We start from the raw sequence: 19,655 nt of genomic DNA, 5'->3' as shown, positions 1-19,655 counted from the left end.
TGAAACTGTTTGATTGCTCTCTTGGTATTTACAGGACTACTGAATGAACATTAGCTCTGTTAAATCACTAATTAACTGAATAATCTTCATATTTTCTATATAAAAAAACTGATATAAGATTATATAAAAGAATAATTTCAACTCCAGAGAATTCTCTCATAGTGTACACTATAACATGTAAGAAAATCATTTATAATTTACTATGACATTTTCCCCAGTCTTGACTCAAACTCAAAGGATCAATGGTTAAACTAATATGCAGGTGTATGTACAGTTCTTTGTCTACACGACCCTAACATGATGTTTTTTGCTGACGGAGCATCCTGATAAATGTACCTACCAGGATCCTCTGCCCATGTCAGTTGCATAACTGTTTGCACTTTTGCTCAGGGTGACAACATGTGCACGCCTGTGTGCGGCTGCGTCTGTGCAGCCTTCCATTATTGATTATGTACTCAGCATGTGCACTGTGGCAGCTGGGGCCAGTCAAGACTAATGCCATAATAACAGAGGCAGGAACAGGGCCTGACACAAAGGCCTTTAGACTGGGTTGGGGGGTTGGTCAGGTACAGTGGGTCTTTTCATTGTGATGTTCTTTTGTTTCTTCTGCACATCCCATGTCTTAACTTCTTTGGCTAATTTGTTCCTAAGCATAAGAAGAAAAACCTTTAAAATGTAAGTTAAACATGTGCCTCACAGTGTAAAGTACAAATCCTGTATTAGCCTCAGATAGCTGGACTAGCAATACAGGAAATTCAATACTCTTAAGTGAGATTTTTTTTTAAAAAAGATTTTGGTGCTAGTAGTAATTATGATGATGATGACAGAAAAAATAATAATAATTATGATTATTTATTGCTTGATTGCTTATAACCAAAGTCTAGAGCCACATAACAAAAACCCATTCAAAATAAATAAATAAATAAAGTAAAGTAAAGACTGTGGCTGAGGGGTGCTGCGGTGCTGCGGTGCTAACATGCTAGGAATCATTTTAGGAATCGCTGCCTCAAAATCCCCTGTAGAGGTTGCTATAGCAACAGAAGCTGCTGGTTTCAGAATAATAAACGAAATGTAAATATGTCTAAATCATGGGAATAAAACTCTGTCAGGGGAAGTCAAATATTGCCCTGTGTCACAGGGAGCAGTGATCCGTGCGTGTACTGCAATGTGACCGCTGTCTCCACACGTCTCCACACACTTCTGAACAGGTGTGGCCAGCCGTGTGTACAGTATGCTGCCTCCTTCATACATCACTCTGCTATCGTTCTATACTTCCAGGTCCAGGTCACCCTATCCCACCTCTTTAATTATGCACACTAAGAAGGACCCCCATCTGAGGTTTGGGTCCAGGTGATGCTGCTTCTTGGTCTCACTGTTTATTGGCTGCTAGTGAAGAGAGAGACATTAGCTGCTCAATGTTCTGCCTTTTATTTTATTTTTTCCGTTACAATCCTAGTAACTTTTGAAAGCTGCTGCTGGACTCTCAGGATCACACTGTAAGTACTGTGAGCATCTGGATTATGATTACTAGAAGAAAGAGTTCTAGTGTTGGGTCATTAAGAGAATTAGGACATGCTGCATTATTTAAAAAGAAAGTGACAAGAGTCACATAACAAAGCCTTTTGAAAGAATTGACTTTCCCTTTCTTAACTGCTTAAAAATACATGTAATTATGTAATGTATTCAGTCCTGGTAAGATATGCAGACATACAATGTTTTACAACATATGTCTGATTAATTGAAACGAGGATACTGCTCCTCTTAAATGCATCACATGAGGTGAAATCATTTTAGCAGAAATAATAACGATATTCAGTCTTTTAGGACAAACAGTGAGTATTTCTGTTATTGAAAAGGTGAATCAGGATTGATACCTGAAGCAGGATATCATGTCTCTCCTCACTCTAACATGCTTTCTCCTGCACTCTGTGTGGGCTACGCTACATTCACTGACCGGCGTCCAGTTTCAACACTTTTTGTTATAGTTCCAAGTACTACGAACTATGGCCTGTGTCTTTACATTAACTCTATGTGTGTGTGTGTGAGTGTGTGTGTGCCATCTGGGGGTCTTTTAGTGAGATTACTTTGTAGCCATTCACTGCTGAGTGATCTGTGTCACATTTCTCCTCTGCTGGGGTCCTTTGCCTGTTTTATTTGTTCTGTTTCTGTTCTTGTTGTTTTTAGGAACAGGAGCTCCTGCAGCTGAAAAAACCAGATTCAACATGGAGAACTTCAAGGTGACCAGTCACTGAAACACATCATCTGATGTGAATAACTGTTCATTCAAAGCTGCACAGCAGACATGAAAATAATGCAAACCATAGAGTCATTATGATCATCTTCTGCCGATTAAATAAAACAAAAATTCATTTCTAAATTTTCTGTAAAAAAATAAAAAAGAAGAAAAGAAGGTTATTTCTCCATATGTCTTCTTTTGATTTTGTGTGTGTGTGTGTGTGTCTCCCCAGCAGCCAGTGAAGGAGGTGCTCCCCCTGCCTCGCCAACAAGCCCCACTTCCTGTGACCTCCACTTCAAAAAAACCCACCGCAGGCTCTATTCAGCACGTACAGATGGCCTCCTCAGGTGGTGTTCAGTATAAAAAAAGCTACAGTCATGGCTGATATGATTCATGATTCTTTTTAAATAATTATAAGGAATGTCTTCAAATGTGACACAAATTTCCACTTAGCTTCAGGGATGAAAAAGTTTGGTGTCACTGAAACATCAGTAAAATACAGTATTAGTGGCCATACCTCAAGAATCATGCATTATATGACACAATTTTATATATACAACAATGATATTTATAAGCTCAACCCCACTGTCACATCATAATTTCATTTATATATTAAGTCATAAAATATATAATTTAGAGGAAGATTTTTTCTGTTTGACCTTTTGCCTTTTGTTTACAGTGGTGACATCACTCAATCATCTTAGGCCTCCAGAGAGAGACCTCACACCGATGTCTCAGATGAAGTCTATTAGGTCTCTGAGGCACGCTGGCTTCACTGCAGTCTTCACAGGACAAACGGTGAGCTGTGCAAATGCTCACAATAATACTCACAATGTGTCCTGTTTTATGTTGTTTTTATGTTTTGAAGTTAAGCTCAGCTTACAGTTTTGTTGGTGAGTGTGTGTCAAGATTTTAAACTAATTGATGGCATCTCTGTGGGACTCCGGAGGACTTACAGCTTCCTTGTATTAAAATAACAAACTGATATAAAGTTAAATACATAACATAAGCATCACATAGCAGAATACTCACACATTACTTTAGAATGCTGAGAACTGCCACTAGTAGTGTGTACACCCTGTGGATCAGAGGGCCACATTCTTCAGCTTCTCTTAGAGGAGCCTTTGCTTTGTGACAACTATTGTGTCAAGGGTTGAAGCTTTTTAAGGGTATTATGTTGTTAAATCCTGCTGAAGGACTGTTCCACTTCTGTCTCTTTAATTTTCAAGGATGCTTCATGTGCATCCTCGGTGTTGCAAATTCTTTGTGCACAAAATGGCAAAGGCAAAATGTCAACAATGCCTTCAGAAGGACCCGTTGTACTGAGCGACGATCACCAAGACAACTAGGCTTCTGTTGTTAAATGGAGCTGCTGAGAGCATGTTATCTGTGCCACGGCTGTGCAGGTCTTTACATACATGTTTTGACATGTAGCTTTCTAGTGGAATATATTGTAGGTGGTAGAGAGGAACCATGCAGTAAAACCTTTTAAAATATACATTTCTAGAGATCCTATGAATGTGATTTTATCTGAACTCAGTGGTGATGCTTTGCAATACATTATTAAACACTGACAGAAGCTTGACAGTGCTGAGGAGCTGGAGGAGTTACCCATCATGGATGTGATCCTGGCTGACATTGACTCCTTGGTGCCCACTCATGATGAAACCGGCCGGCCCATTGCAGAGTGGAAACGCCAGGTGATGGTGCGGCAGCTGCAGGTCAGACTGCAGGACGAGGAGGAGCAGAGGAGACAGGTACTCCTCATTTGTGCAGCAAAATCCCTCCTAATAGACCTACCCCTCAGACCTGTTTGTTGAAATGTTCGCTCCTCCTGCAGGACATGGCTAATGGCTTCATGCCGGTGGATGGCTGGAGGTACTCCCAGTCATACAACGCAGTGTTGGGGCCCTTCGGTGAGCTCCTTACAGAGGATGACCTGCTGTACCTGCAGCAGCAGATTGAGTCTGTTTCCGTGCAGAAACGTTGCCAGGCCTATGAGTTGGAGCTGACCAGACTTACTGAAGAACTCAGGTCTATTTTACCTGAACCCATCGTCAACATTTCACTCAACAAAGAGGTTTTACAGCAGATGGACTCAGAGGGGAAAATGCACCTGGTGTTACCGGTCTGGTGCAGTCGAGTCTCAGAGATTGTTAAGAATTTGTCTCTGCTGGTGGCCAAGTTGACTCAAAACACAGAAACAGAGGGTGAGAGGAGGGTGGTGGAGGGCATGGTGGAGGGGATGAAGGGTCTGCAGGAGATGAGAGATCAGGATAAGAGTTCAGGGTTTAATTTAGGACAGAAATCCGGCCTCGAGGCAGAACTTGCACACAGTGGATGTAGGATACCACACATAGGCATGGCTTCTGCTTTTAGCCATCGTCTGGAGAACAACAGCTACAGCAAGGTACGGAGGGAGAAGGTGGAGAGGGAGATCCAGCAGTCTGGGGTGTCAGTGAGAAACCTCAGATCCAATTTTGAGGGTCAGATTGGTAACATTTATCCTTTTGCTGGGGTGGTAAAAGGAGTACAAAACCAGAGACTTGTTGGAGGCTCGGGAGGAAACAATCACAGTGCCGGTAGAGGTGATGATAGAAAACGTCTTCCTGTTATGGAGACTACCAGCTTAAGAAAGGAGAGAATAGTGGTGCTTTTCCTGAGCCACTGGAAGAAGTCTGCATATGCTATTTCACTGAGAGCAGCAAGGCAGAGGCAGGCACAGGGTGCCACACCAGGCAGAGCGGCAGCAGCACAGCCACAGCAGAAAATCACCTCCATGTTTCAGTTCTGCCAGCAACGAGGTGCTGTGGACAAAATGCTGAACTCCTGGAGGAATAAACTAGAATTGAAAGACTCTCAAAAGTCCTGCCCTGACCCCTCACACATTCAGGCCCCTCAGGTAACCTACTCCCCAGAGCAATTCCTGCCAGATGTGGATGGTGTCGCAGTGAGCCACGACAGCTTGACCCTTGACCTTTTTATGCTGGGTTACTTCCACATCTTAGAGCAGGAACTTCCACCAGAGGAGAGGAAGATGAGGCATCTGCTCTGCTTCGAAGTCTTCGACCATGTCGGCAGATTCCCCTGGGAAAGGGTGCGGGACTTCCACAAGGCTGTCCTGCAGGATATCGGGGCTGGGAGGCGACAGTGGAGCGACGGCTTTGAGGACATCAAAATCCAATTCTTTGGTGACTCAAGACCCTGCCGCTGCCCTTCATCATCACCATCACTGCTGCCAGATTCCAAATTAGTACCTAAGGTAATCATTCAGAACGCCACCCCAGATAAGAGCGGCAGGGACACAGACTTCTCCTGTTTCAACAATGAAGATATTTGTAAGTATATTGATCGCAGTTTTGCTTTCTGGAAGGAGAAGGAGGCAGAGCTGTTTGATTTTCATCATTAGGTTCTAAAAGGTTTTACACATGAGGATGGTAATGTGTTTCTGCAGGGAAATTAATAAAATGGGAACTTAATAAAATAATAAAAAATATGCATGACTGACAGTCTATTGCAAAGATAAGTGATAGCATTAATCTGCTGCAGGGTCCTTTGAGTAATCATGGCTTGACCTCTACTGCAAACTTGACGGTGAGAAATCTGAAAGACAGGAAGGTTTTTAAGCAGCATTAAAACACAGCCACAATACAATGTAGCACTATGCTGCATTTTGCAAGTCTACAAATGAGTTAATTGAAGAACAGATGTATTTATTCTAGAATAGATTAGATTGCTAGATTATCTATTTATATGTTGCAGGATTATTTTAATCCGTGTTGCAATCTGCCAAATATTTGACTCATGTATAAAGTACAAATACCATTTATTAGCCTAGTTTACATAAACATGTTTTAGTTTCTAGTTTGAGGTCCAATAAAAAGGTGAGGGATTGAAATAGGTGAGGTCGCGCAGGCGCACAAGCTGTCCAGATTGACAGGAGGATGCTGAGCTGCATTCCCATCATTCTGTGAGGAGAGGAGGATCCCCCTGCGCACCCGGCTACAGCGGAGAAGACGCCGAGCGACACGAACATATAAAATAATCCCAGCCGAGCTGTTTATCTGCCACCATGTCAGCTGGAGGAGATTTGGGGAATCCCCTGAGGAAATTTAAACTCGTGTTTTTGGGAGAGCAGAGCGGTGAGTGTGTTTGGGGCGTTTTTAGAGGTTTATCCTTGTCAAACATGCGTGTGTGTGTGTGTGCGTGTTTGAAGGCCGTGTAATATAATCCGTGTGGATTTTATTGAAAGTTTGAAGTGAATCCAGAAGATGTGCCGGCTGCTTTTGGTGTGTATGTGACGCCCATGATGTTCCGGGATCAATCTGTGAAAGAGGAAAATTAGATTAACCCAAGATGGGGGAAAAACGCAGACATTAAGTAACCCTGTAAATAAAATATAACCACAGTGTTCGCTTTAACGTGTCTAAAATGTAACGATCATCCTCGAGGAATGTGTGGTTGTCGCAATAATTGGCTTCATAGCAGGCGATATGAACTGGGATGTTTTGATGTGCTGCAGTGACCGACTAATGTGCTCAGCCTCTCCCAGATAACATGTTTATCTCACTTTCATGTTTTTTTTCTGACAACCACCGTTCATTCTGCTGTATGACAGTGTTTATTGTTTGTGCCAGCCTCAGTGTTTTTTTATTCTTTCTTTCTTTTTTGTCTTACACGGGATAATAAACAGTCCCCCATGTGTCAGCTCGGGACACACCCTAGGCTGGCGATGTCTGTAGCATCTCTAAACCTCGCAGTCTCCTCCGGCTCGGCTCCATAAATAATCAAAAGAAAACGGGCTGTGACAGCTCCCACAGTGTTATAATATTTCTTCAATAATCTGTGTGTTCGTGTTGGGGACGGCTGTATTGCTTTGATGTGGAAAAAAACCCAGGAGGAGCTGATCGATAATGCGCTGTAAAAAGCTGCCTGGATGCGTGTTCAGACATCCACAGTGGCAGCACACAAATCCCATTAAAACACATCATTATGTGTAATATGACAGCAGCTTTACTGGTGTTTGTGTGTTAGATTGTGACGTTTCAGTGTGTGTGTGTATGTGTGTGTGTGTGTGTGTGTGCTGCATGTTGTGTGTTTGCGTGGCCTGCACTGCAATGTTGCTGTCCGTGGTGCTGAAGGCAGGCCTGGTGCGGCCACTGCCCATCGCTGCCTTCAGACCTGTCTGCACCCTGCATGAGAGTGTGGAGGCCTGCTAGAAGAAGAAGAGCCCTGCTCCTCACTCCTGTGCTGTAAAATGGAGCTAAAGATGGAGCACGGGAGGGATGTAAATAAAAATGGAGATCACCAGGCTCACCTTGATCCTTAGAAGAGTGATCCGCATGAATGCCTGGTCGTGATGCTTTGTTGATGGACTGGTTCTGGATGACTGTGGACTGGAGTGTGTGTTCTTGTTGGTCATCAATGAGCATTTCTTCACATATATTCGAGTAAAAGGGAATAACAGCCCAAACAATATGTTTATTAATCAAAATTGTGACATATATTCTCTGTATTTGGACACAAATGTACCCAAAGAATCACACAAATGTTTAGAGAATGGCACAACACATGGGAACAATGAGTAAAATGCACACAAAAAATTATAATAATACTAACTGATTGGTGATCTATCATTCAGAGTATTAAATTGCAGCCTTATTATTATTGCTGTTAAATAGTTTTGCCTGGAAAAGATAATTTAACATTGTATAATTTGATCAGTACTTTACATAGTGTGCATGTGTTTGTACAGGCTAACATGTATGTATTTGTTAAATGGCATCCCCTGAAAATATAGATAACAATTATTGATTAGTTATTTTATTTTACAGATAAATGCAAATATCACTGATTAATTTAACATTAACATGACCATGTTTTTGGGTAGATGTTCTAATAATTGTTTTCTAATCTGTAGCTTGTTTTTGCCGTTATTGGTCTGCAGTGTTTACAGTGGCCATAGATGCAAGTATTGGATTGTGTGTCAATAATTTGATAGTATAACAGGATGGATGATTGAGGATCTGAAAATTAACTTAAATCCTATGTCTTCTATTTCAGTGGGGAAAACATCTCTCATCACTAGATTCATGTATGACAGCTTCGACAACACATATCAGGTGAGACCAAGAATCAATGTGATTACCGAGAGATCGGGTTAATGAAAATGCTGCATCCTTTTTAAAACTGCAGGAATAATCATAGTGTAAGTTTGTTATGGCTAAACACCTAAATAATATTACAGTGATCTCCCAGATGGACAAATTACAATCAGAGTAGGTAAATTAAGTGTCCATAAAGCGTGTTCTCATTTCAGTGTTGATCCAACAGAGATATGAGTCTCTTAGAAATGAGAAAACCGTTCTCTCTTTTGTCTTTTTAAGGACATAACAATTCTGAATGATTGAGCCTGAGGGCAGCACAAATGAAATTAGTGCTTTAGTCTGATTCAGTTTCTGTACTTATTGGCTTTTTTCCCCTCTCCTTAACAGCTTTTTCTTGTATTTTGCTCTTATTTAACAACAATCACTCTGCTGGGAACACCAGATGGTGCAGAGAGACATTTAAAGCTGAATGTCTGCACCTCACTGATGATTTTTATGTGCCCTCTTTTGTTTTTCTCTTACCACAGGCCACCATTGGAATTGACTTCCTATCAAAGACGATGTACCTGGAAGACCGAACAGTAGGCAGCCTTGCTTGTCATTTAAAATTCGCATGTGTAAACACATGTACATGTACAGTAATGCTTTTGCACTATAGGTGTTTAGTCAGGCAACATCTTAAGTAAGAAATGTCCCAGTTTCCTCTACTTTTTTTGACTAATCCTTGATTTGATTTACTTAATTACTGCTCTCTTCATGCACTAACATGATTATCCTAAGGTTATTTCTGGTAGTAATAGCTATGCTGCGCTCACTTTCTAACTCAACTTAATAAGTCAAAGCCTTTCTTACTCAGGGATCATCTCCTTCAGCTAGTATTATATTATCCTCTGCAAGCCTGCACACGAGCTGATACTGGCTTATCCCTTTGCGAGTGTACTTATGTGTGTGACAGCTGATGCTGAAACAGCTGCTAAAGGTGTGTTTCTGTGTCAACATCCAGGTAAGGCTGCAGCTGTGGGACACAGCTGGACAGGAGCGTTTCAGGAGCCTCATTCCCAGCTACATACGCGACTCCACGGTGGCGGTGGTCGTCTATGACATCACAAGTGAGCATCAGCCTGTCGCCTACATATGGCTGGATTTAAATTAATCGGCTTTATAGTAGGTGGGATATTAACACCTAGGTCTGCTCTCCATAGATGTGAATTCATTCCAGCAGACCTGCAAATGGATCGATGACGTCAGGACAGAGAGAGGAAGTGATGTCATCATCATGCTAGTAGGCAACAAGACAGACCTGGAGGAGAAGAGGTAAATATTTTGACCCTTAAAGCAATCTTTCTGTGGAACAGAACAGATATTAGCCTGCAGACGCTGACTTCTGTTTCTCTGGCAGGCAAATCACGATCGAGGAAGGCGAGCAGAGAGCCAAAGAGCTGAACGTCATGTTCATAGAGACCAGTGCCAAAACAGGCTGCAATGTCAAACAGGTGATCCCTGCAGTTTCACCAGATTTTACAGCCTTTTGGGCATCACTTCACATCAGATTTCCTCTTGTTGCTGCGAGGTGACCGAGCCATCAGTGTGATTAAATAAAATGTATTATAACAGTAAACAGTAGAGGCATGTGTGGATCTTATCCAGCCCTAGGTGCTCACAAAGAAAGAGAAGTAGGGTAGTTTACATATGGGGATACTGGAGATCTTCAAAACAATGTACAGAAGGTAATCTATGTTTACCCAGGGAAATTAGTACTTTATTCAGAGTACTTTATTGCAATCTTTTGTTGACATTATAGATTCCTATTTCTGGCACTTCATGAATGTGCATCCTCATATAATGCCCATACAACAATTTCTTCATTTAACCCCCTTGCTCATTCTTCCTCTCTCTTGTCATTCCCCTCCTCCTCTCCGCTTTTCCTCGTAGCTGTTTCGTCGAGTTGCAGCAGCCCTACCTGGAATGGAAAGCCTGGACGATGCAAATCCTGAAGGCAGTATCCTTTACAAGTGCTGAGAGCCAAACAGCACAGATAATGGGCATCTTATTTTTAATCTCTTAGTGGTGGTTGGCACTGGTGCAACCAGAACAGCTCTGCCTACTGTCTGCCGAGGTTTCAGCCATTAAACCTTTTATGCCTAATAGAGAAGAAAGCAAAGCACAGCGCCAGGAGGAAGATGGTGTGGATGCACAGGTACAGCACCACACAGTGGCTGTCTGGGAAGTGACAGCAGGAGAGGATGCGTGATGGAGGATAGATGTTTATAGAGCAAAGCTAATAAATAATTTAGTAGAGTGAAAATATTAAATGGTCTCTATTACAAGGAAATAAAACAACATTGACTTTAGATTACAACTAATAAACTACACACAATGGGTTAATTTATGAAGTAAGGATGTGAACCATCTTAACTGTGTGTCACATCACCTTTTCTGATCAAATTTCTGCTTAATCTTACATCCAAGTAGCACGTAAATACCCTAACAACTGTTTGTGGCTGTGCTGCATCACAGGTAACATTCACAGCAGCAAGAGGAGTGTATGCTAATTAAAATGACATTTCTTGTTGTTTGATGAGTGACAACAGAGGTTGAATGTGATTATTTTCAATATCCAGTGTCAAGAATTAGCACAACTTAATTTGTTCAGTCTATGTTTTTTAACAGTGTGACTTTTCCCTAACTTGACAACCCACAGTGATCGACATCAAGCTGGACAAGCCAGCCGAGCCCGCTGTTCCCGAGGCCGGGTGCTCATGTTAATGCAGAGCTGCATTTGGACAGCTCCCTTCACACCATAGGCTTGTTGTGTTGCTTACTACTGGTTAGCTTCCAGTTGACTTCTCTAATTGGATATAGGATCTGGGCCTTGTATCTGATTGGACGAATCAAATGTTATCTCTCAGTCTTGTTCAGTTGTAAAATATTGTATACTTTGTCAATATGTAAGTGACTGGAGGAGAAAAGGGAAGAAAAAAATGTTGCAATGAAAAATGAACAAAAAATTTATTTGGGGAAAAATGAAAAAGGGAGAAAAACAGGACAACCAATGGAGTTCTTTTCGCTGTTATGTTTTGTATTTTTTATATATAAAAAGGGAAAGCACCAAAAATGATGCCTAAACACAGAAGGAGAAATAGCAGGGGTCAGCCATTTTTCCAGGTGGCTGAACATGTCTGAATGTCTGCAGCACGCATGCACGCTGATCTGATCTTTGACCTTTGACCTTTGGCCTGCCCTCCAGGGTCTCCATGCTCTGGAAGGAGGTTGACTATCTTAGAATGTTTTATAGCATCTCTCTATAGCATCTCATGACAACACGTATCTCATTTGATATTCCCACAAGAGTCAACTTCCAGTAGGTTCACCTAACAGTAGCTGTGAAAATGTGGCACTCTATCTCTCTATGGGTTTAACTTTTATAGAACAAACTGTACTGTGGTTAAAAAAAAATAAGTAATAAAAAGACAACTTACTATCACAACTCCCCCATCCCTCCAAAACCTCCTCTCCTTTTCCCTCCTTACCTCCTTCTCTCCCTCTTTTCTTCCCCCTCCCTCCATCCCGGTAATACAAATATAACAATACACTGTAATGCACTGCACTGTATATAATAATGTAATATGTATGTTGTGAACGTCCCTCTGTAGAAGTGGTCCTTGTTCACCAGTATGAATAATGTAATAATGTTTAATGATTAATAAATTACAGATTAAAGGGCTTCACTCTCCTAACCATCAACATTGACCTGTAAACAAAATGGTCCAATCTATTTTAATTTGAATCTATATTATTTCTATTTTTACTGCATAAGTATAAAAAATATTAACAAAATATTTTAAATAATTTTCCAACCTGCTGCAAATACTCAAAGACAAAGTGGAAACAAACAGACCGTATGCAAAAGAAACACACCTGTTTCCAGGGGACCATAAAAGGTGACGGACCTGCCCGGGACGTGCTAATAATACGCAACTTTGGGGTTAATGCTACATGCTGCAACCAGGATGTCAATAAATCTCATTTTCACCGCGACGGACGAGTACCGGACTTCTAAAAAGTTTGTCTGCAGGTGCCAGAAACTTTTTGAATAACATCTGATAGAGCATTACTTTGTTCTGTTGTGATGCTAATTAACAGAGTGACACACAAAAACAAAAAACAAACAAAAATGCGATGTAAATTTACGGAAAAAACTAAACTAATGAACAAAAACACACCTTAAATGTTGTGTTTTGTTGTTTAATCTAATTATTCGATTTGTTCCAAAGACATCTGCTGATGAGGAAGTCATTCAGTCATGCATTTAGTTAATTGTTTGCAGAGTTAATTTCCCTCTTCTGTGGTGAGTCAGTGTCTGAAAACCTGATGGGTGAGGGGAAGTTGAAATGGAAAGAACCTTTTAAGAAGAAAACTGTCATTGTGACACATCAGGTCACCTCACAGAGCCGCCCTGATGTGAGAGGACAGGTATTCCCCTGGACAGAGACAGTTAGTGCTGTTAGTGGACAAGTTCAGTCCACAGAGATCGAAGCCTGAAAGTCTGTGGAGACTTTCCACAGACATTCTGTCAAAGTGAGCTGCATCAACATTTATATGATGTTATTATACAGAGATCTGTATGATATTTAGATTAAAAACAAATGCATACAATTTATTACAAACATACATGACTGTTGTTCTCAAGATCATCAACCACGTCTCTGCATAAACCGATTCCTTCCTTCCCTGAAGAGGACACGCCTCTCGCATCTAAAATACTTGATCCATGATCTCAGGACCTTTCGGGTCACTTCGCATTTCATTTGCGCACAAAGCACATCATGTCCAGAGTGGAGGCGTTTAGGGACACAAACCTTCGCTCTCTGCTGAGGGAGCTGCGCACTGACATTTCTATGGCTGTGGGTGACCCGTTCCCTCTCGTCTATGGCCTGGCAGACAAAAACATCATCACAGAGCAACTGCTGAAGGTAAGAAATAAAAAATCTACTTTTTAAATCTGATCCAAGTGTGAAATAGTAAATGTTACAAGCTAGTATTATCACAAACTGACACAATTTTTCATTTCAATGACTCAATGTTCTGTTAACTGTACTTCTGCCTGTTTCTGTGTTGACACTGATACTTTTAGGAATATTACTTGTTTTCATAGGAGACCCTGGAGAAGGAAGGTAAAGAAGGGATCCACAAAGCCATGTACTCTCTCCTGTCCTGGGTGCTGGGGCAGAGCAGATCCACCATCCAGGCCTTCTGGAGCAACTTATCCAAAGACTACAATCGTGACAGTTACCCAAAGTTACAGACACTCCTGGCTAACATGCAGTCCAGTAAGTGACACCAGCGTTCTTTCAAAAATGTCTCTGTCTTTAAATGACATATAAGCAGAGCTGAAAGCAGGCTTTCAGGTGAGACCTGCATGTCATTGACAGGGAGGACTGCTGCAGGATCTAAAAGTGAACAAAAATCGCCCAGTGGTCACAAAACTCTTCATAAGAAGAAGAGGCGCCATGAGGACAAAGGGACAAATTCCCACAATCAGCTTTTACAGTATCAAGCCAAGACAAGCAACGAAACAGGTCATTTCCCATAATGCATCTGCTCAGTATCTGTCCTCCCAGATAATACATTGCATTTTTCTGGCTGTTTCTATTTTTTTTCTCAAGGATATAAAGTGAAGTTATACAGAGTGAAGAATGAAGCTGCAGCTACACAGCTGCTACCTGCAAACAGTAACTACATAGTTATTGTTATTAATAAATACATACAAAATGCGGTCTTACTACAGATTAAATACTAAACAAAACACAGGTAATCCAGCGTCAGGTGTGCAGGTGGTGTCTTCTTCAGTCCAGAGAGGAGTTCCCCTGTCCTCTTCCTCTTCCTCTGCCTCCTCTGCAGGTCCACCTGTCAGCCATGAGGCCAGTGAAAAGATCCACATCAAGCAGGCGTACAGCTCGGATGGTAAGGCCGATGTTGGATCTGAATTCATTTCCAAACGCTTCAATAACACAAAATACATTTGAGCAAAATCAGCCCTTAAAAACGCCCATGTTGTTTTTTTTTTAGCAGAGATAAAGTCCACTAAAGCTGTTGGGGAGTTTTTCTCTCGTGGTGCATCAGACAGCACAAATACAGTGAACCCTGCTCCTGCTAAGAAGACATTTCACCACAAGGGGGAGACAACCACAAGCATGGTATGTTCTAACAGCTGCTCATGCTTGAAGACAGTGACTCATCCTTTATGTGTCAGCATCTGTACGGTCTGGGTTTGTGTGTGTTTAGATGCACTGTAATGATGACGAGTGTGCCATTTGTAAGGACGGAGGGGAGTTGATTTGCTGCGACGGCTGTCCTCGAGCTTTTCACCTGGCCTGTCTCAAGCCCCCGCTCACATCCATCCCAGGGTAAAAAGAAAAGAAAAACGTGTCTGTGATGTTTGGTCAACACATGCTTTGGTTTTGTTGTGACATTATTTCCATAATCTGCAGTGGAACATGGCTGTGTGAGTGGTGCTGTGGGCACAGAGTGAAGAGAGAGACAGCTCCACTTCCTTTACAAGTAAGATTTTGAAGCCATATGATTAATTTTTATATCAGTATCATGCTGCTGCTAATTGCACACATACTTTCTAGCATATAATTAAAACACTCAATCGTGTGCGTTTCCTGTAATCTAGTTGTAGTCCAATATCACAGATCAAACAATGGTCAGAAAAGGTTTATTTTATGGTCTAAATAAACACTGATGTTTTAAACATATTTTATTCAGGCTCTATCTGCTGAACCTCAGCAACCAAACACAAACTCCAGTAACTCCATCACAGATGTCTCGTTCTACTCTAAGCTGTCATCTTCTGTCTCAAGTGTCGCTGGGTCTGTGAATGTGTCCAGTGGCAGAAACCAGGTGATGATTATTTTTTTTAAATGTTATTTCACTGCTACCTATAAAACAAATGGTTTGCTAGATGCACAAACTGTGTATTCAGTGCTCAGGTGAAGAGCTGGTTGGAGGGAGGGAGGTGTGTGGTGTTTGTCACCTCGGAGGAGGAGACCTGACTCACTGCTTTCAGTGTCTGGAGCATTTCCACGTGCACTGCCACTTCTCCAAGTAAGAAAACCTTTCATTTCTTGCACACATACATCATTCAGCCACAGCAGTAAACATGCCTGCTTGAACTTCCTCTAAATTGCATTGCACTGTATGTTCTATTAAAACCAACATGGCATGGTTATAACGTGACAACATGATTTCACAAATTTGGAATCAGTAGATCTTTTAAGGACTGCATAGGCACGGCTTGAACACACTATGTCCCATCTTACCATAATAGTTGCCAGCTGAAAGGGTTTGAAGCATCTTCTCTGTAGTGTACATGAATACGTACTGATTGACATTATACACCGCAGCGTACACTCTGACTCATGTTCTGTGTTTTTTAAGAGGGAGGTCCATCTGCCTGTCCTGCTCCAGGTTGTGGGCCAGCTCTACAGAGAATGAGGCTGAATCCAGAGGTGTCCAGGTGTGTGTGTGTTTAAAGTATGACACCTCCAGCATAATCTTTGTAATCTCATCTCAGTGTGTGTTTATCAGGTTGCACTGGTGGCTCAGAACAGTCATGATCAGAGCGTCTCCATCTCTGAGCCCAGCCTCCATAAAGATGAACTGGATTCCATCCTGGCAGACGTGAGTGAGGCTCAGTTACATGGCCGCCCTTTTTGTTCCACACAGACATAGAATGTGTAACAGCAGGACTGATGTGTCACAGTGTTCCTGTACTGAAGCATATTCAGATTTATATCATGGACAGCAGTGCCACTGTTTTATCTCTTTAGCGCTTCTGATAACATTTCTAAGGAATGGTTTATGGACTGGTTGATGACTAGCATATGCTGTTTTCTGCCTCTTTGGACACAGCAGACCTCCATTGATGGCATCTTGCAGTGGACTTTCCACCACATGACGCAGCCTTTTCCGGACTCTCAGGGATGCTACCTGTGAGACGATCAGGTGTGCACTGTTATATCAGAACTAACACATGTAGAAAAAGATAATTGAAATAAGCCAACAGACACAATGAAATTTAAAAATAATTTTTTTTTGTTTTACATTTAAAAATAAATTCTTTTTATTTCTTTTTTTATTTCTTTTAATAAAATCTTTTAAAACTGTAGCTTACAAACGGTGTTCACATAGCTTCAGATGGATTGGACAGAGTTCAGATCTGTAAATAGGAGCAATATTTATCAGGTCCACTTGGTTTTGAGTGTCCATGTAATTATAATGTGTGTGTGTGCTAACACTTTTTCCTGTAAATGGGACAATTTGTATAACATTTAGTTAAAAAAAGTTTTAAATATTAAAAACAGTTATGGCATTATACCAAATAGGAACAACTGTGCAGGGGTCAGCACTGATGTGAGAGAGAGAGCTGGCGGTGAGCCATGGAGAGAGGATGTGCTTATATAGTGACGAGATATATATGGTGGTTGTGCTGCAACCAGAGACACAGCAGAAGAAGGCAGCAGGCATGCATATCTGTTCAGTATTTAAAAAGAAAAAAAAGACAATGCACTATTAAGTTTTGCTCATTTTCTTTCTGTTTGTCTCTGGAGGAGAATCCACAGTGAAACATTACAGCAGATGGTTTCAATATGACAGAGTACTGTATGCACGCTGAGAAATGCCTCTGTTTTAAAGGAATTCCTTGAGGACTATATCACTTAGATGAGGAATGTTGTTTTTGTCATGCGATTCATGAGTTTTTAGCATGACTGCCAGAGGGATGGAGCTCCTCCAGGCGGTGCACAGATTTTTCTCCCCTCGGTATTTGGTTGCCATGGCTGCGAGCTACAGGCCCAAAACAAGGATGAGAAACATGCTCTTTGCAGTGTGTGTGTATGTGTGCAAGTGCAACTCCTGTTTATTTATCAGCCCACTTCACTAAACGCTTTGTAAAACATCCTGCTTTCTGGAATTTTCTGCGTCTAACCACAGAAAAGACAAGATCACAGAGAGTGTTAGAATCTAATGCAGTGAAAATAATATAACATAAATTTAGAGTAAATAAATTTGAGTGTTTGAAAGAAGTAGATTAATTATGCTGCTGTGTATTTCACACACACCTTAGAGAAAATATATTGTACTTTGCATTACATTACATGTATTTGACAACTTTGCTTACTTTTAAGTTAAATTAAATAAAATTTAAGATTAAACCAGTGGTTACCCTGTTTTCTGAGGTTGAGGTTGAGGTAGTCCAGAGCAAAGTTTAGATTTAAATAATAGATGACAGCTCCAAAAATATAAATATTCACTCAAAGTTTGCAGAAAATATCTAAATGTATGAATCTGTTTGTTTTTATTATTTTAAAATCCTCTTATCTGCTGTCCCCATTATGTAAACTTTACCTCTATTAAACTGGGTAGTTCATTCACCAACATGCTGCTCTGTTGCTCTGTCACTGAAGATTTGGAATTAATATTCTAATGATACTAATATATATACTAGATGCACCAATCCAGTATTCTGCAAAATGTATTTTTAAACTTCTGTATCAGTACTTTTTCTTCAGTCAGGGATATGAGTACATCACCCACCACTGTGTAAATACTTGTATATGTGGCTCTGCAGCAGGTTGCTTTTGAATGTATATCCCAAAAGTATTCTTATTGTCTAATTCATTCAATCTAAAAAAGAATTTTGCATTGGAAAAATCTCAGTGATTTTTACTTCCCAGTCCTGCCTGCACCTTTACTGCTGCTCTGTTACCTCATGAGAGACCATGTGGGGGGAAAAAAATAAAACATCTTTTTGCTTTAAAGAAAATGCCATCTTACCACTAGGTGGCTCCCATCTGAGACAGACGCAGATAAACACTGTTTAGAGGATTGCACTGATGCATGCTTCTCAAGCAACCATTGCAATATGATAAGAGGAGGCATTTCCTCCTGCAGAGCAGTGTTTGGACTTGTAGAGAAGTGGGAATTACCTTGATTTTTATCAGACGACACATCCCCAAACCCCTTATGAGTAAATAAAATTGCATCTGGGGCATGAACTGCAAGGTTTTGGTACACATTTCAGATACAGTATTGTTGAGTCCACAACAAAATGTTAACTAGATAACCAAAACTCTTGTCAAAAAAAACAAAAAAGTACATTTTGATGCTTCTACCCCAAACCCTTTTTTAGACAGCTGTAATATGAAGCAGAAGGTGAGCTGAGCTGAGGTGTTATTTAGCATTTATTAAATAATTATTGAGTGGATGAATGCAGTGTGTTTGTCATGTTTTTGTAGAATCACAGAAACTGGGTGTGTACTTCCGGATTCTAGCTCACATCTGTTGCATCATATCTTCTCTTTAAGCCTCACCTACCTAAATTTCCCACCACTCTGCATTCTTATGTGATGTCTGATGAGGCGGAAAGGTCACACAGGTTATCAGGACTGTTGGTAATGTGGCGTCTGAGTCGTGGCTTTATTTTTGTCTCTGGATTTGTGTTTTGTAATTGGAAAAGAGGAACACATTCGACATTGTAGTCCTGTGAGCAGTAAATCACTGTAAGGCACTGTTTTATTGGGCTAATCTTAACATGTGGGAAGATTGCGTGTGAGAACAGTAAAATACAAAATGTATCTGTAAAGGTGCACAACAGCACGGTGTGAAATCACAAGGTTAAATTCCTCTTGCACACACACATCCTGTTTCGACTCTGTTGCTCACAGGCCTGGAATTCTTTGGAAAAATATGATAGGTGAAATTCCCACACTTCAGCCATCCTCTGATTATCACTTTTTGGCACTTTAAAACTGTGGGCAGCCTTCCAGTGAGTGTTCCTGCTGGGTCACTGCTGGTCTGGTGTAACAAGGTGACTTCCAGTCAGTACCCTTCACTCTTTGTTCATACCTTGTTGTGGGCAGGAAACGGCCTACGAGGGGGCCGTGCACGGCCTTGGCATGAAAGTGTTACTACTTTGAACCACTGAGTAATAACATTAACATGTGTGACTTTAGGGCACTGAGCGAAACTTTCTAACCTGAACAATAGACTGAGAAATGTTTTAATATTATACATTTTGACTAGTGTTGGTGCTTTGTTTTTTCCCACTGAACTGTTTATGTGTGTGTGCACACTTCAGTACAAGCATTTTGTTTACAATTACAAGAGCTCACTGACCTTAATTAGTATGGATTGTTGGGTCTGCTGCTGTGCCCTCTGATTACTGATTTACTTCATGTTGTAATTACACTGTATATATGGTGCTGGTGCAAGTGAAGGACGGCCCTTAAAATTCCTTTCACTACTAT

General features: G+C 41.0%; 3 protein-coding genes across 3 annotated transcripts; all 3 read left to right on the top strand.

The window, feature by feature from the left end:
- The first annotated feature begins 2,119 nt into the window (after positions 1–2,119).
- On the top strand, positions 2,120–5,645 carry espnlb (espin like b). Its single transcript, XM_028427491.1, has 7 exons — positions 2,120–2,237; positions 2,472–2,583; positions 2,916–3,034; positions 3,814–3,993; positions 4,077–4,446; positions 4,479–4,488; positions 4,574–5,645. The coding sequence occupies exons 1-7, from the start codon at positions 2,223–2,225 to the stop codon at positions 5,643–5,645; spliced, it is 1,878 nt and encodes a 625-aa protein (XP_028283292.1). The 5' UTR covers positions 2,120–2,222.
- Positions 5,646–6,196: 551 nt separating this feature from the next.
- Positions 6,197–12,061, top strand: rab6bb (RAB6B, member RAS oncogene family b). Its single transcript, XM_028427501.1, has 8 exons — positions 6,197–6,378; positions 8,300–8,358; positions 8,871–8,924; positions 9,347–9,452; positions 9,546–9,657; positions 9,743–9,836; positions 10,276–10,342; positions 11,045–12,061. The coding sequence occupies exons 1-8, from the start codon at positions 6,309–6,311 to the stop codon at positions 11,107–11,109; spliced, it is 627 nt and encodes a 208-aa protein (XP_028283302.1). The 5' UTR covers positions 6,197–6,308; the 3' UTR covers positions 11,110–12,061.
- A 959-nt stretch (positions 12,062–13,020) lies between these two features.
- Positions 13,021–16,815, top strand: aire (autoimmune regulator). Its single transcript, XM_028428024.1, has 13 exons — positions 13,021–13,316; positions 13,499–13,673; positions 13,776–13,922; positions 14,010–14,075; positions 14,170–14,318; positions 14,418–14,540; positions 14,629–14,750; positions 14,835–14,904; positions 15,115–15,249; positions 15,332–15,453; positions 15,787–15,859; positions 15,937–16,029; positions 16,261–16,815. Exons 1-13 carry the CDS (start codon positions 13,170–13,172, stop codon positions 16,342–16,344), a joined length of 1,506 nt encoding a protein of 501 aa, XP_028283825.1. The 5' UTR covers positions 13,021–13,169; the 3' UTR covers positions 16,345–16,815.
- The last annotated feature ends 2,840 nt before the right edge of the window (positions 16,816–19,655 follow it).

Source organism: Parambassis ranga, chromosome 17, assembly GCF_900634625.1.
Source record: "Parambassis ranga chromosome 17, fParRan2.1, whole genome shotgun sequence".
NCBI lineage: Eukaryota > Metazoa > Chordata > Actinopteri > Ambassidae > Parambassis > Parambassis ranga.
The sequence above is the reverse complement of the archived record's forward strand: the minus strand, read 5'-3'. Positions and strand labels throughout refer to the sequence as shown.